This window comes from Meleagris gallopavo, chromosome 6 (assembly GCF_905368555.1).
Source record: "Meleagris gallopavo chromosome 6, MGAL_WU_HG_1.1, whole genome shotgun sequence".
NCBI lineage: Eukaryota > Metazoa > Chordata > Aves > Galliformes > Phasianidae > Meleagris > Meleagris gallopavo.
The window spans coordinates 16,750,394-16,768,615 of record NC_139409.1 but is presented as its reverse complement, the minus strand read 5'-3'; the positions used below and the strand labels follow the sequence as shown (position 1 = coordinate 16,768,615).

The 18,222-nt window shown below is 36.8% G+C and overlaps 1 protein-coding gene and 1 long non-coding RNA gene across 6 annotated transcripts in view; both read right to left on the bottom strand.

The window, feature by feature from the left end:
• Positions 1 to 18,222, bottom strand: part of ARHGAP21 (Rho GTPase activating protein 21) — a 107,817-nt gene that overhangs the window by 25,517 nt on the left and 64,078 nt on the right. For 4 of the 5 annotated variants that reach the window (XM_085227264.1, XM_085227265.1, XM_085227263.1 and 1 more), the window contains exons 6-7: positions 11,459 to 11,513; positions 199 to 2,149 (exon numbers count right to left, since the gene is read on the bottom strand). In XM_085227264.1, the coding sequence (XP_085083390.1) occupies positions 199 to 2,149; positions 11,459 to 11,513 (2,006 nt within the window). Of the gene's footprint in view, positions 1 to 198; positions 2,150 to 3,654; positions 3,685 to 11,458; positions 11,514 to 18,222 lie in introns of all 5 variants that reach the window. The other variant, XM_031553860.2, reaches the window with a different exon arrangement.
• LOC146544091 (uncharacterized) lies at positions 4,871 to 11,450 on the bottom strand. Its single transcript, XR_014884213.1, has 2 exons — positions 7,424 to 11,450; positions 4,871 to 7,027 (listed from the first exon to the last, which is right to left on the bottom strand). It is a non-coding gene; the product is annotated as an uncharacterized LOC146544091 (long non-coding RNA).

Genomic DNA, 18,222 nt, shown 5'->3' with positions numbered 1-18,222 from the left:
TCTAAACAAGAGTATTTTTTCCTCTACTAAAAACTGCTTTCAGCTTTTACCACATTATCATTATTTGAAATGAGGAAAGAGCCCTCAACCCCAGGATTCTCAAGGACTGACTTCTCAAGAAGTCAGCTACCTGGCATGGTGCTCTCCAACTTCTTTAACAGAGAAAAGCACAAAGTATACTTTAACAGTTCAACTCACCAATAAATGGAATAGAAGCCAAGGAATCACCAGGCGGGGTGGAACCTGATGCTTTCCTTTCTTCTATCCGTTTTATGTGGACTTCCCTCCGAGCATCATTAGGTAACCAGCAGGTGGTGTCTGAGGCTGCCTCTTGGTCATTGACTGCAAGAATGTAGGACTGATGCCTCAAAGGCTGTGGAGTTTGGTGGCCAGAAGGTGATTTGTCCCGCATGACAACTGCATCTTTGTCATTTCCTTGAACATCTGTTTGCAGAATTTCAGGCTCATGGGCATTTTCTTTTTCAAAATCATGACTCCTTTTTCTGATGGAAACACCTGTATTATCAGAGGTAGTTGAACTCTCACTTGTTTGTTGAACAAGTTTGGCAGAAGTTGGAGACAAAGAGGAGGGTTGCATTGTTTTGCCCATTTCTGTTCTGTGATCTGGGGCAGCTTCTCCTCGGGTCCTTGACTGTTGGTTTAACAGGCCACTCTGATGCAAATGATTTACAGTTCTTTGGTCTTTGCTGGCAACAACATCCAAGCTCTGGTTAAGGGGAAACGATGGTTTTGCTGCATAGGAGGAATTCTTCAAAGAGCTACTTTTAGAACTTCTGGCTGTTATGAGAGATGTCCTTTCTTGTGAAACAGCTGTAGGTTTTGAAATTCCCCCAGGAGTTTGCAACTCTCGAGAAGGCTGCAACATTCTTATATCTGGTGAAACTTTCTGAAAATGAGAACCAGGCAGAGAAGCTCTACTACCTACTCTCCTACCGTCTGAAATATAACCACTTGGACCCAAAGGAAAATTTTGACCTCGAAGGGACATATGAAACGCATGTTGCCTAGGTCTGTCATAAATACCTCGCCGATCATCTTGTTCAGAAAATCCTGTCCACTTGTAAGTCTTTCTTCTATCTCCATTTGTGTCTGCTATCAGATTCTCCGAATGAAAATTTTCTAGCATTTCACCCTGTTTGCTGAGATAATCCCATGACCGAGCCCTGTGATTCCTTGCACTAAGTGAAGGTGAAGTTAGTGTATCTTGCGAAGCACTTCGTGGCCACTCTTTCATCAACACAGGATCTTCAAGTCGTTCCTGGGATACACTTCGCTGCCGGATCTGTGCAGACTGTGGAACCCTGTCATGAGAGGTGCTCCTGCGTCGTACCTGTGAAGCAGTGCGGTTTGGCACTACTTGATTATAATCAGTTGTATTCTGAGAAGCTGCTCTTAAACTATCTAATCTTTCCTGTATCGTTCGGGAGCCATACATGTGCATGCGCCTGTTATCAACATATTCTTTGTAAGTTTTATAGTTCTTCCAGTCTATGTGCTGGTGTGAGGATGGAGAACTGTAATGATTTGTAGAGATAGAGGGAGAGTCTGTGGCTTGAACAGAAGGCCTAGTGCTTGGGATTCCTTCCGGACATACTACATAATTTGAAGCTTTAATCACTGTTCCATTTGGATCACCTGGCCTTGTTAATGGCGTCTGTGGAAGTACAATGGCAGTGGACACTGAAGAAGATGGTGATGTGGTTCGTGCTTTTAGAGTGGTTTGATCTTTTAAGCCATATCTTATTTCTTCTGTCCTGTGTGACGGACCAGCATGATTATTTCTGCAAGATGGCAAATCTACAGCCTTCTCAGAAGGCACAATAACAGTCCTTACAGTTTCATTGCAAACACACACAGCTGTATTTGATTTTGCAATGTCTGTTGGTGACGGAGGCACTTGTATTTCCATTCTGTAAGCCCTCTCTGGCTGTGTCAATGCCCGTACTGGTCTGCTGACTTGCTGTTTCCCCAGTGAGAAATCAGAAGAAGATAGCTTGTCACCAGCCTGTGCCACAACAGAAGTAGTAGGTGTCAGGCGTGGATAACATATTGGTGGTGGTTCAGGTATGTTGTGGGCATTACCACTGTAAGCTTCATTGCCTTTCAGGTAGGCATCTTGGGAATAAGCCTGCGAACAGAAGATTCTGTGAGTATTAAGTAGTAAGGGAGACAGAGAAGTCCACTAATACAACATTCGCACAAACTTCAAGAGATGGAACACAAGTTTGAAATTCACAGTATGTGTAATTTTAGCCAAAATATTAGTTTAAAAAATTAAGAATAGCATTCCATCCACTTACTAAACACAAAACAGAATAAACAAAATAATTAAATACATCCCCCTCCCCCAACAATTCAGTAGCTGAACTGATGAACAATGCTAGGAGATAGCACAGGTAAAGCACTGCGTCAGGTTTGCCAAAAATCCATGAGCAGAAAACACAGCATTTTTCTCAACCTTTATTTTTGCTTTCAATCACAATTCTACTAATACCCTTCCCATTTAAGCTTTGTATTGCTGGGGACCAGAATTTTACAGCAATTGACAGGTTAAAATGCTGCACAATAAATTCAGCTAGCACTAGAAAATTCTCTAGTCATATCATGTATAGAAGAGCTCCATTCACTTACTATATGAGAAAGTACACACACACATATACACACACACTCATCTAAGATGTCTTCTACATAAAAGCTACTTTACCTAAACATAAAATGAATAAATTGAAGCAGTAACAATCTTTGTTGTGAGCCAATACCCTATAAGTAATCTTACATTTTATGGAAGACAGCCAGTACATGGTACACAAATTTTACTGCAAAAATATGAATAATATGCATCATTTTAAACTTTGAAATACAAACACTATGAAAATCCACACATATCCACTATTGCTACACAATATTACAACAAACTAGATTTCAAATTTATTTCCTTAGTGCTTTTATTTTCATCTTTATGCTTTAGAGCCCGACTCCTGAGAAAAAATGGTTATACTGAATGTAACATGTTTCGGTAGCCTCATTTTTGAAAAGCAACATTTACCATTTTGAAATTAACAGCACATACAAAAAAAAAAGTTAATGAGAAGCATACAGCATTTCTAAATGACAGTCCATTACTTAACAACTTCAGCATGATTCCATTCAGTTTAAACATAATGAAATAAAGAGCCAACAGCAGAGCCTGCCAATGCAATTGAAGATTAAAATGATTTCTCAAGGCTTTCACACATTTAGGTGTGGTATCATATCACAGCATTTGCTCTCCAAATCATAACAAGCTCAAATCCAGAATATCAATGTGTCCTGTTTTAGTACTACGGATTACAGAAGTCTAAGGACAGCCATAAAATTAATACGGAGCAAAGTACAGAAGTGGGTGAGGCATTTAAAACATTGTTGCAATAAATGTTAGGCTAAGCATTAGTGAAATATTAAGGCACACTGAAAGAAAATCAATCAAGTTAACAGGCACAAACCACAAATTAAGATATTAGCATTATCAAGAGAATTCAGCTCTACCTATGTCATTTCCAACAAACTTGTCATTTCCTATTCTTGCTTCTCACAAATCACTTGAGAAAAACATGCCTTACAGAAAATCAGAAATGGCTACTGTATGCTTCTTACCAGTGCTGTGACATCCTTTGTAAACTGCAGCTGGCAGAGAACGGAAGAACATAGTAAAAGCTGCTTACAGATGTAAAGACAGAATTATGTTTTCATATTGATGTTGGATACAGCAAGCTAAAAATACAACTACACCGATTTCACTGGAAGGTACCAACAGAGGTAAAGGGCAGTAGAGCATAAAAAATAACTTCACCCTCCTTCTGAGCGTGTCCATCTGAGGATTTTATCTGCTGCTTGCATTTATCTCCTACCCTTACAGAAAAAATATATTTGTGCCATTTTGCCTTGGTGCTTCCCCACGGCTGCCTGCAGAGAGCTCTGGTTCTAATAATCAAGACTTCCCTTCCACTACAGCAACATTACTGTCTCTCATTTCCCCCGGGTTTCTCCCATCCCTGCTTCCTGGTGACGAAACAACAGCTTTATTATGCATTTAAAACAGCACGCCCCTTCCTCACATACATCTCAACACGACCACAAGCTGTCAGCTGACTGCAGCTGCTTTCATGCCATACATCTGAAATTGGAGGAATGATGCTGCAGAAACACTCCGCTCATGTGATTTATTTTTCCTCCATTCATAGTAAAAAAAAAACAACCCAAAAAACTAAATCAAGCCAGATTACTTCTGCACATGACACATTTAATGAAGGGAAGGAACATACAAAGATAAATATTTCTAAATCTTTCAATAAAATGGTTATTTAAGATCATGATAGGCAGTAAAAAAAAAAAAATGGAAAAGATGCCAAAGAAAAAGAAAACAGATGGTAAGGAGGTCACTGGCATGCAAGATAAGCAAAAACAACCCCCCACCCAAATCAGAAAAGAATTACCATGTTACAGAGCTGATAAAAGTTTAAAACGTGGGATAGACATATTATGTCAAGATAAAGTACACTGACTTTATGCTTCCATAAAACACGCCCACGACAGACAATGCTTCATTGACTTTGACAGCAGAAAGGCTGAATTCCAGAGCTGCTGTGATCTGATCGTAACTGCATACTACAAATGAGTATCAAAATCAATTCCTAGGTCCTGACAAAAATCGACCACAGTTATTAAAACTTCTTCAGAAACAAACATTCGTACAGGGACCAAAACAAGGCCAGCCAGATTTTCACTGCCTTGCCTCCTCCCTATAAAGAGCAGGTTTTCATGACTGCAGGTATATTTGAAATACTCTATTATTATGAATAAAATATTCTGATGAAAGGAGAAGTATACTTCCTTTAATTTCATTCCATTCATTTCCCAAGAAATCATTACAACATAAACCTTCTTCCAAGAAAGATAAATTACATTAAGAGCTGTGAGATTTCTGTAAAAGGAATATTTAAGCTCTGTTTCATAATCCTGATTACAGTCCTGCAGAGACCGCGCAACTTCCAAAGAAATACACACATCAGAACTGATTTCTGTTCAAATAATGCCACACTGAATGATGCATTATCAACCTTTTGACTACAAAATATATTAGCTGCTTCAACGGAAAGGCAATAGTTAAATTTTTACTGTTTAAGTCAGTAAAAATGTGAAGCACACCAATATACTTGTTTGTAGTCATACATTGCTTAGTTACTTAGTGTATTTTGCTACAATATGTAAAGCACAGTTTGAATATTACTGTCTCATCTTAGTTTTTTTAGTGGTATGTGAAAATATGAACTTAGTCTGTGATTTCAACAGAAAATTCACTGATAAGCCCTTAGAATGTAAATCAAATTTAAGTCTAAATAGTCTTTTAAAAACAAATCGAAAGTAAAATCAAAGCAGTCTTCCAGCTTAAAACGAAATATAAAAGCCAGATGAGAACTTCCCGATACAGACACATGCCGTGCTCCTTGAATTCCTATGGGAGCTGAGAACTCAGCAGTTCATTGGAAGTTCCACCATGATGCAAAAATCAGTCTTCACATTTTTTAAATTTTTTTCCCATCTTATTTAAAAAAAACAAAAAAAACAAACAAAAAAAACCCACCACCACCAAAACACAAAAAAAACAACACATGACATCATGGAAAGCTCACCATAGAACAATTCCACTGAATTAGCATCTTGGATGGATAAAGTTCTTTTCTGGAATAAAACTACTGACTGCTCATTAAGAATTCAGTGTGTTTCCAGTTACTGAGAGCAATCTCTCTCTCACCTCACAATCTGCCTTTGCACCAAACCTGCAAACTCCAAAGAGTAAGCGTGAATTTCTTACTGTGAGTTTGTGTAACAACATTTGGATTTTAACTGATGAGATGACACTGTCATGTTATGATAGGAAAAATAAATTGTTTTAAGCAAGTAAGACATTCTACACAACATTTTATTAATCCCCTGAAATTCACATGGATTTGCTGGTATTCATTATTTTGCAATTGAGTCTACATGCACATTGATAAACATTATTAAGTCACACTAAAAATAACTTTCCAAGCTTAATTCATATGACAGATCTTGTTCAAGATGGAAGTTTTGAAGATGGTATCTTAAAATGTGCCTGACTTTAAAATTCAGTGACTTGTATGCTACGTTCTTCTTTATTTACACAATGAGTAATCAGCAAACACGTGAATTCCAACACGAATACATCTCAAAAGCCGGGCTCCCAAACCCCACAGACCCTCAGCACAAAGTCCTGCTGACAGGAGTCAGCACTAAGGCTCACCCAAAAGCGGGCTCAACAATTTCAAATCTCTCTATGGAGTGCATTTACACTGGACCTTTGCATCATATGGAGAGCTTCTGAATGACTGAAGAGTGTCATCATTTGATCACCTCTTGTTGTGTTTTTCAAGTATTAAATTTGCTAACCTGAAGGCTATGAAACAGCAACAATTGATTAAATACAATTAAGAAAATGAACTACATGGTTCACCAAAATGTGATGTCTACATGAAATCTCCGTACTAACACATACAAAATTCCTAATTTCTGTCAAAAAAAGGTTAAAAATGCTATACAAATTTATGTAGACAGATCTAACTTGAAACACAATGATACTATAACCTTCTCTTCCTCTTTTTGGTCTCAAAATGGTTACAAACAAGTTTTCTTCAGATAAAACCGTAAATGGAGAGAGATGAAAGACTGCTGTTCAAAATACTTATGTGATAACCACAGACTGACATTACTGTGGGCCTTTTGGCCACAAGCAGGTATCACAGTCTATTCTTAAGCTCTGAATTCAGGCACTGTTGTCCTTTATGTATATTTTTTTCTTTATAAGTAAAGGCTTCCAGCATATCTATCTGAGCCCTTCTTCTGCCATCTCTTTGGCAAGCTAAGTGACAAACTGTATTATTTTCCAAATGTCCACATTCTGCTCTTGCTTGATAAAAAAAATGTCTCTCCACTTTGCTTTCAATCTTGACTGTTAAAAAGACACATTAATAACAGTTTCAAATTTTCATAGTATAGAACAGAATGACAACTTACATATTAATTTTGCAGTATCTCAACTGACTGTTTTGCATGCATACAAAAAGCACAATTCTGTACCTTTATTACATAAAATGGAACAGTCCAAAAAGCCATGCTTTTGAAGAAAAAATTAGCATTACATAATTGAGCTTTAGTCCTAATTAATTTTATTCTTTCAGAAGAAATTAGGAAGTTTGTTCTGGAACCTACAAAACTGTGCAAACCACCACTTGCTATGGCCTTTGACCATCATTTTCTATTTTTGCCTCCTAATTCCTGCTTGATAAGGCAGATCTGTCTCCAACAATACCCCCACAATTCTGTTTTCCTTCCCTTTTTATCATACCTGCTATTTTTGTATTTCCATCTAATACGTGCATTCCTGTATTTCCAGCCAATCCTTGGTTTTCCAGTTCACCTGAGTTAGCCATGTACACTTGCCTTACCTTAAAAATTTGTATAAACAAACAGAATTTAAAATTCACAAAAACAAACAGGATGACCAAATGTGAACCTTGAAAACTGGAGCTAAAACTCTAATGCTCTTACTTCTCTTTCCTTCAGGTTTTTTTTAATTCCAAAGTGGCCTGAAACACTATAGGCACAGTTCTGGAAGACAGTCCTCTTCCCTCAGTTCGCAAAAACGTATCTGACTGACTTAGCTGGAAAATCAGACATCTGTGCTGAAATTCTGAAACTTTCCCAGCCAAAAGTGAAGCCATGAGGAAAATTTTTAATATATAAATACATTTGTTTGTTTAATCTACCACTCAACACTAAGCTACTACCAACACTCTCCAATTCAGCCACTGCTTTGTCTAGCTGTGTCTCAGAAACTTTCACAGATGGAGCTACCATCTGCAACGATTCCAGTCCTATAGTACCCTTTCAGTAAAAGAAAAAAAAAAATTGTGCTACTATTTTACCCTTTCTGATGTCTAATTTGAATCTCCTATGATACTACTGAGAAAACTGTATCTCCATGATCTTGGTAACTATCCTAGTACCTAGTAACTGTGGATTGCTATTAGATCACCCTTTAGCCACCTCTTTACAAGGCTAAATCCCAGCTCCTGAACCTCTCTCCTCACCAGCTGCAGGTTGCAAGACCTTGACATCTCAGTAGCTCTTTCCTGGACTTTTCCAGTTCTTTCTCACCCTCCCTGAACTAGTCACAGTTTCAGGAATAGCATCTTCAGCATTTCAGGTGGTGGAAGGTAACAACTTTCTTCATCTGCTATCTGCTGGATGTGGTGCCCCTAATGCAGCCCAGCCTGTTATTTGCCTTACCTCACAACTGCACACTGCTGATTCACTGCCCCTGCTGTCTACTGTAATCTCTGGCTCATTTTCTCTTACTCAGCCAGTTACTTCCCAATTTGCACTAATGCATGAGGCTATTATGCATGTCAAGCAAAGTTTATATTTTCCTCACTTAATGTCATGAGGCATCTGTTGCTCTAATTCTCAAGAATATCAAAGTCCATCTGCACTAAAACTTTGTCATCTGTCCTTTCACCTACTCTTCTGCGTCATTTGCTTAAAATATAAATAGTCTAATTCAGATTGCAAATTTTAAACTTTAATAGCAGTTTATATAATCAAAATATATATGAAATAGTTCAAAGTTATAAAAAAGATAACCTTAAGTAAACTAATCTCAATTTTGGGAAGAAGCATGAAGAAGTAAGTTCTCATCAAGACTAAGCTTTTGCCATGGACAGAGATGCTTTTAAACATTTCTTCCCCACATCCCCAAAATGTCATTTCCAAGATCAGGTCAACAAATGAGCAAACATGACTTTGACAGTGACTTCACTAATGACACAATTTCACATGAATTCCCCTCTAAGTAAGGAGTGCATGCATGTCACAGCAGGCAACAAAACATGGACGGAACATTCCACTGCTTCTACTAACGAATGGATTTGAAGCACTGCTCTCAGGAAATTCAACAGAGTTCATAGACAACATTTCTAAAGGCTAAACTTGAGGTTTATCTTTATATTAATGTTTATAGGAGCAAGTAACTGTGCTCAGGTTCCTAACCAGTCATTACCACACACAGTAGACTCGGAAATAATTCAAACATACACAGCCAGCATCATTCTTGAATATAATGAAACTATTTTCTCCTCATCGTGCAGATAAACCTTTCTTTAGCTACTACAATACCTATTAGTGCAGAAAACCTGCATTTATGTCAACAGTTTACATAATGCCATATGAAGATATTTAGTGAAATTTGACACATGTCAAAAAAACTCAAACAAGTAAACATTAAAATACTATGATAATAACTTAATGTTACCATTAAATTTCTGTCACAAGTGTGTTTTGATGCCTGTATTAATAAGGGAATTGTACTTTGCAGTTTATCATTCATTTTGAACATATACCGACAGAAAAACTACCACAGAGATTGTTTTCACTTAGGTAAGTCGTAATTCATCCAGGAATAAGAATTTGCCATGAGGTTTGTATTTCATTCAGACACACAAACTCCAGAAAAAGCTAAGATAACATTAATGAAAAGGATAAGAATAGAAGACAAACAAACAAACAACCACAAAACACAATTTCTTTTCTGAAAATAAAAAGTAAAAGGAGCAACATCCTGGGCTGTTACTCCAAAGATACTGCATTTTAAAGGTGGGTGTTCAGCTCTGAACCAAGTTATTTACCAATCTTATCATTAGAACAGATAGATCCTAACATCCAAGGGCAGAAGATGATCAGTCACCACCAGAGGAATCACTTGCATTTTCTGTTTGAGTGAAGTTACAGCAGTAGACCCTATCTCAAAAGGATGCTAATTGTTATTTTAAAAGTTAATATATTTCTCCCTGTGACGTTCTACAAAGGAAAAAAAACACAGGACAAATGAATGACTTCTATTGTATAATGCCATTCATTTCTATCATTTACATTTTCAGGTGTTGCAACTCTGCTATCAAAGAGTGACACCTCTTCTGCATGACAAACTGCAGCTATCCAAAACCTTTTGCTTCTGATATGTCTGAGTACACTCAATGATCAGTCTTGCAGAATACAAAAAACATCTATCTCTTCATCGCTTTCCTCTAGCAGATGATACGTGGAACCAATCGTCCACAAGACAGGCCTGTTTGTATCCAAAAAATACATCACAGCAAACAAGAGGAGAAATTCCTTCATGTCCTTCAATCATCTATCAACCCATCATAAGAGCAGACCAACAGCAATCAGAAGGAACTCATGCAAGCTGTATATCTTTCTATGACCAAGTGACTCACTTGGTGGCTGAGAGGAAGGCTGTTGATGCAGTATACCTAGACTTGAACAAAGCCTTTGACACTGTCTCCTACTATTTTCATATTCCTACACAGTCACAGTTCGTGAAAGCTCTCCCCACTCCCCAACTACCCAAACTCATTCCACGGCACCAGTATTTCCTGTAATAATGACTCTTTCTTTGTAAAATATTCTCAAAATATTATGACCATGCTAACAGACTTAGCCTGTTGGCCTATTCATCCTTTAATGCTGGAAAATACAGCTAATAAAATCCACAGCTCCTTCTTAGCAGTTATTTAAAATTAAGTCTTACTACTACTGTGTAGACTAGAAAACAGTTTTCGGACTGCTAACCACAAAATCTACCTTGCTCTCTGTTGTCTCCCTTCCTCTATTTCCAATCATAAAATAAACTAAACACCAATATGTTGGGGGTTCCTCCAATTATTCAGAATACATACTTACATATAGTATTTCATTTCCAGCTCTTTTGAACTTAGAGACACTACATAGGAGCTGAATCACCTCACCTATAGCAGGACATCACTTAAAATTTGAAACATAGGTTCACTAGTATAACAAAATATTCACACCAGTTACAATTTTTAAAACTGGTAATCACTTAAGGGCATTCATCACACTGCTTTTTTATTTTTTTACATAAATCTACTAAGAATTAGTGAGTTATTAATAAAAACTAATTTTAAGCTCCATATGCTAATTTATTAATTCAAATTTAGTAATGATTCTTAGTTTCTTTACAATTAGAAATGCTAGTTACAGAAACTGACCCAATTCATAAATTCTAACATAAGGAACTGAAGACAATTAAATAAAAATATAAACATTATTTTAAGATTATCTTCTCTTTTAAACAAGATTACTAGAAATATCATATGAAGCAGGCATTTTCTCATATATTTGGATTCCTCTGAAATTTCAGAGGTGGCAAAGAAGTAGGAGAACATCTAATGAGTGTCAAAACAACTAAACGTTAACATTTTAATTACTTGCTAGTATCATAGTTCAGAGAGTTCAAAATCAACAGCAAAACTTCATTTTCCTTTAGTCAGCATGCATCTGAATGTAAGCCTCAAAAACATACCAATTGGAGGATGTCCTCATCTTTTGGCATAACGCTAAGTTCCAACATGCTGTCACTGAAACAAAAAAAATATCATGTCAACTTTTGGAAAATATTTTCAATTCATATTATGATGATGATCCATTAACTTCTATCAGAGTTCCAGCAAATAACAGTAGAACAGTAATCTACCTGAGGAGTACCTCTGCATTCTCTCTAAAACCAGTACATTAAGCCAATATACTTCATGAGTTTTGTTTCATTACTTATAGTCCTAATATGTATTAGTTGACTGGAGCTTCTCAGACAAGACAAGGTAACATCTTTCAGCACAAGTAAAATTTACGTTTTGCGGGGGAAATATCATAATGAAATTACATGAAATGTCAGGCAATAGTAAGACAAGCACTGACTTGTACCGTTCTGTTCATACCACCCCCTAGCAGAATCAACCTAAACATACTTAGTCAAATGACATCTGAGAAACAGGTGAAGAACATATGGTTTTGTAAGTGCTGAGATTGCCAGTATGAACTGCTGAAACCAACAGCAGCACTTCATATGAAGTGATAAATAAAGATCCTGGCACCTGTACCATTCAATATACATAATTTAAATACAGGCAAAATCAGGGCACTGAATATCAAATTAATGGTTATCCAGAGTCAAATACTGCAAAGCAGTAAAATCTACACCTAGCACATATCAGAGCAAAGTCTTTTCATGAGCAAGAAAGAAGAATATATTCATAACACTGGATAAAGAACAGCTGAATTCATTTTTATGTCATCTGAGTTAATGTAACACTTTTAAATGTGAACTAGAACAGGTCCAGAGAAGGGTTATGAGATGGACCAATCGGTACAGTTTGTTTTAACTAGACTAACACAGAACAGAAAACAAAGAGATTATATGTGATATCTAATAATCTGACATTCAGAAATCTCAGAAAAAAGAAAGGATATTAAAAAAAAAAAAAAAGTACAAGTACCAAAAGAAAATAATCTAACTGGACAGATCAGACTAGGACTGAGCTTATCTGTACTGAGCAGTGCAATTCATTGCTGAGAAAAGACAGAAGCAGCACAGAGACTAGCCACTAACTTCAGAACATACAAGAAAGCCCTTGATAGCACTGGAGAAGATCTCTATTTCTTATTCCTGCAGAACTGAAAGTTGTTATCTCAAAAATCTAATATGTGATTTAGTATGCTTTCACAGGTGAAAAATGTTTTCATCTGCGGTTCCTCTTCCAGTTGTTACTGGCCACAGACACAAGGCTGCATTCCAAAAAAGCAGAGTAAAGTATTAGATTTCACAATACTCTTAATCCATTATTCATCTTGTAAGAAGTGTTCTCTAAAAAGCACAAATTAATTTAGGTTTGAAACCAAAGATCATCAGTGAGAGGTTAATACTTTTTCCTTTTAGATCAATGCACAGCTAAGAAAAACAAATCTTCAAAAATGTTTTTGGAGTTCATCAGAATACTGAATTTTAAGACAGATAAAAATATTGACCCATATCTTCCATGTGCATTTACAAAAGCGTTTCCCATTCTGACTGGAGACATAAAAAACAAAACTATTTTAATTGATTCTTTGCCAGTGGTGCCATCAACAGAAACTATTGCATAAAGTATGGATGTTAAATTATTTTCTAGCTATAAAATTGAAATAATAGCAGTAATTATACATAGTAATAAGTAATAGAAAGAAATGTCCAAAGCTACGGTATCTAAGAAGTGTTCAAGTTCCATTCCTAAACATGGATAGCACATGCTTACATTTATTCTTAAATCCTAACAGACAACTTATTAATCAATGCTTATTTGCAAGATAAACTTTGGAAATTAACAGTATGATATACAGCATTGCTCATCTTCAAATTTACTTACATAAATGAAATTCTCCTACTTACAATTCAACACAGAACAATTGTTTTATATAAATATATTATGTTGCTCAAAAAAAATATGTATTAAAAAAGGATTAAAAGTTTAACACTTTCTCTGGTCTTAAACTTCCAAAGAAGAAAGAGGTTCTGTTCAGGAAGAATGTTTTATACATTATTCAAATTACCATTTAACCAGTCCATTTCAGTTTGCCCACAGAACCTTTCTGCTCTATATATTTTTCAGAGCTCTCAGTGTTTTTCAATTCTAGCATCAGAAATAAGTATATTAAGCAACAGTTTTCAGTTATTGTACTATAACATGCATACACATAATGAACAAAACATGAATAAAAAATGTGACACAAAGTAAGCATCAGCTTACACTAAGACACTACATACAGTATTATGAATTCTCAGGGACATCTATCATGCAGATGATTTTCATTACATTTTTGAGCAAAATTTAAACACGACTTGGAGGAATCAAACTAACGCACTATGATGGGCTGTCATCATGGTAACTATTCTCATGCATTCTTTTGCAGTAATGCAACAAATTCAATAGCTAAGCTGTACATTTCTGAATAAACAGCATTTTCAAGATGGGTTTGCAAAAAGAAACTAGAACAAAAGCACCAAGCAAGAAACAGTTGGCAATCAGTACATGTTTTTTGGTTTGTTTCTAAATGGTACTGTAAGTAATTTATGGAGTTTACATTAGTAATCTGCACATCTCCAAGCTGATTATATAAACAGATGAGAATAAATTCTTAATGAACCAAACTAACAATCAAGTGCAAAGACCAGGAAACCCAGAAATCACAGTGATCTTCCAACTAATCTTTAAAGGAAACGATTCTTTCTAGAAACTCTTTTGAGGTGTGCCATTCGTTATCCAGAGAAGCAATCAGTGCAATCTTAACTTCATCATCTCCAACCAGAGGAGAACAGATAATGTCCTTCACAGCTTGAAAATAAAACTTTCCAAGAACAATACAAAACATGCTTGAATTCTAGTCCATCCATCAATTTCACTGGAATTTATAGGAAGCCTTCATTTCAACATCAAAACACATTCATATGAATCCAGCATAGAACCACAGAATCATTTCAGTTGGAAAAGACCTTCAAGATCATCAAGTCCAGCTATCCCAATTCTGAACAAAATGGAGCACACAGTATTGTTGATGTCCACAGCCCCTGCTCAGTGAGCAGCATCCATCAGGCACATCTTCATGCTGCTGATGACAGAATCTCAGGCTTCTCCAAGACCTGCATTTTCTCTGCATTTACAAAACCTTTACAGCCAGCAGCTGTTAATATAAGACACATAAAAACATATGTTCACTTTGATAAGACATCTGAAAATAAACATACAGAAGATAGAATTTTGGAAGAATCAAAGCACACTCTGCCTACCAGCTCCCAGGCGCACCAGGGGCCTGCTTGTGCTAGTTAATGGTGAAGTTCTATTAAACCACATAAACATCACTGTCTCAAGGAAATGACTTGCAAGCCACAAAAATATACCATACTGTATCTCCTTAAAGCACTCCTGAGAGAAACAGCTCTTCAGTACCAAACTACCAGTGCTGTTTGGGCAGGAGCACTGAAACAAAAGGCTGGTTATTTCCAAATTATTGCTATTTGCTTCCAAAACAAAACCAAAACATGGGTATTAAAATAGAGAAAAAACTGAAGTGCTAACATTATCCATCCTGGTGTACGAAGAAGCTGACTAAGTTCTGAAATCTGCAACATTCTATGATAAGAACAAATATCTACAATTGAACTGCTTTCCAGAAATACAGTGAACTGCTATGGACATAAAGTTGCAAAAGCAATCTGATTCAAAAACCAGGAAGCCCAAGCTGATTTTCACTGCTGAACAGCGAGTGGGGAGAACTCCTCAGAGGTTGCAGAAGATAATATACACTATACTCTTACACAAAGTGCTCTGAAGATGATGCATTTATGAAAGAACAAGCATTCACAGTTGGCAATGTTTGAAAATGTAATTAAAAATATTAATTAAAAATACTGCAATTAAAATGTCTAGAAAATCATCACACAATACAGATTATAAATGAAATTGGTTTTAGTCATGAATAAGGAGATCCCAGCCAACAACTCAGTCTTTCAAAAGGCTTTTCAGCAAGTCTCCTGCACAAAACCTACTAAAGGAACTATGAAGCGATGGATGAACAACTAGCTAAGACGCAAACCAGAGCTGTAATGGGTGATTTTGACATCAAGACTTTAAATATATTCAAAAGTGAACTTACACAAGATCAACCTATCGAGGCTCATTAAATCAAGTGATGCAGATAAAATCTATGCCTCAGTAAATACCTACACTGGATAGGCACAGAACCAAACACACTATATTCCAATGTTTTCATGCTCTTCTACCAAGAATCCATTACTGAATAACGTCTGAGAGGATTCTGACATAAACAGACTATCAGTTTGATCCAGAATGCCAATGTTAATGCAGGAATGGTATGCTAAAGCAAGATATGCACAAGGTACAGTAATTTCATTTACCACAGAATGGTACTAGCAGCACAAGAAATAAAATCTTGCAAAACAAACTGCTCAGAGATCAGAAATAACTGTTTTCCAGTAAAGAAAGAGCAAGTTCATTCTTTAGTCATATAAGAAACTGTCACAAACAGCCATGACTGCCTTTAAGCTACAAGGAAGATGCACCTGACTAGTTTTGGAATCCGAGCTATTTTTATGGTATTTATCTGTTAATCTTAAGACGTTCAATTGAAGACTTCTAGATGGTTATATCCTCCATTAAAAAAAAAACAAACACCACAAAAAAACCAACTTCATAAACAGACATGATCTTATGCTATGATCTTACAACAGAATCACAGAACAGTTTAGTTTGGAAAGGATGTTAAAGATCTTTTAAGTTCCAACCCACCTGCCACAGGCAGGGATACCTCTCACAAGAGCAGGCTACCCAAAGTTCAAACCAACCTGGCCACTGGAACACTTTCAAGGATGGGGCATCCATAGCTTCTCTGGGCAACCTTTCCCAGGGCCCTCACCATCCTCATGGTGAAGATTTCCTACTTAATATCTAATCTAAATCTACCCTCTTTTACTCTGAAGCCATTAACCCTTGTCCTGTCACTGTACTCTCTGATAAAGAGTCTATCTCCAGCTTTCCAGTAGGCCTTTTTATGTACTGGAAGGCCACACTGAGGTCTTCCTTCTCTTCTTCAGGCTGAACAACCATAGTTCCATCAGTTTTTCTTCACAGGAGAGGTGCTCTGGCCCTTCTAACATTCTCATGGCCTTCTCTAGACTTGCTTCAACAGGTCCCTGTGCTTCTCATGCTGGGGGCCCCAGAGCAGAATGCATAAGGGTAGAGTAAGGTGAGACAATCACCTCCCTTCACCAGCTGTCATGCTTCTTTTGATGTGACCCAGAATAAGCTTGCTTTCTGGGCTGCAAGCACATGCATTGCTGGCTCATGTTTTTCATCTACCAACACTCTTAAGATCTTGTACTTGGCCTTGTTGAACTGCACGGGAAGTCAAGGTCCCTCTGAATGATAGCCCTTCCCTCCAGCATGGCAGCTGCACCACATAGCCTGGTGTCACCTACAAACTTGCCGAGCATGTCTCAATCCCACTGAATGTTAAATGGTAACAGTCTCAAAGCATAAGCCGAGGGACATTGCTCACTCGTCTCCACCTCAACATTCAGATGCTGACTACAACACATTCAGTGCAACCATCCAGACAGTTCTCTATCAAGTGGTCCAACTGTAAGATTCGTGTCTTCCTGCTTCATAGACAAGGGTGCTGACTGGGACAGTATCACCTGCTTTGTACAAGGCCAGGTAGATGATATTGGTTGCTCTTCCTTTATCCATCAATCTTCTTGTAGAAAGCCACCAAATTAATGATGTACACGTACACCTCAACTAAAGTAAACAAATATCCTCATTTCTTAATTAACAATAGTATCTTTATCTTCTCTGCACTTGTGGAAATCAGGAAGACAGATTCTGCAGCATGCTGTACCATTTCTAGTTGCAGTAGATATCAACTGATAGAACCATGTTCAGGTGTGTTTTGTTTTTCCCCAGTGTGCAGGAACGCACTCTGGTGAGGTACAGTTCATTACTTACACTAATGGGTCTGAAGAAATCTTTATTCACAGGCAGATCAGGAGTTCAGAATCTGTCTTGTTATAACACTGGAAGATGCAATCAGTCTCTTAATAGATTTCATTACATGTCCAACAGGTACATCATTCAAAGCAAACAATTATGCTCTGTGTCTTAGATATACACTATTGTACAATATTAATGTTTTTACAAAAACAAAATGAAAAAATGATTCATGACTAGTGTTACCTCCAATCTTTTTTAAAGGTTATGAAGAAGACAGATTCCATCTTTCCAGCTCTTGCACTGAAAATACTAATGACATCAAACATTTCAGTATACTTTCAGCTAGAGCTCTGCCATTTCAGAAACCTCAGACATGCACATTCTGTGTGATATCTTGAATAAAAATCCATACTAAATTAGGAATGTGAGGATCTTCTTTCTCCTACTTCTATCTGTAAGCACAATTAAGTATTAATGCACAAGGATTCACTAAAGAAGGACAGGGGTATGCAGCATTTATTTAGAAAACATTTTTCCATGCTCATCATAATACATCTTTTCATATAATATTACTGCATTACTTGTTCGTATTGAACAGAAATTGACACCAAGAAAATAGAAAAAGTGGAGACAGATTTTAAATATGAAAGTGGTTTGAATCCAGATCTGTGCACAGACATGATGTAACAAGCCCCTGTGAGTTGCAAGAGCAATAAATAATGAAATTTCTCAACTTTGTGCAAGGTTT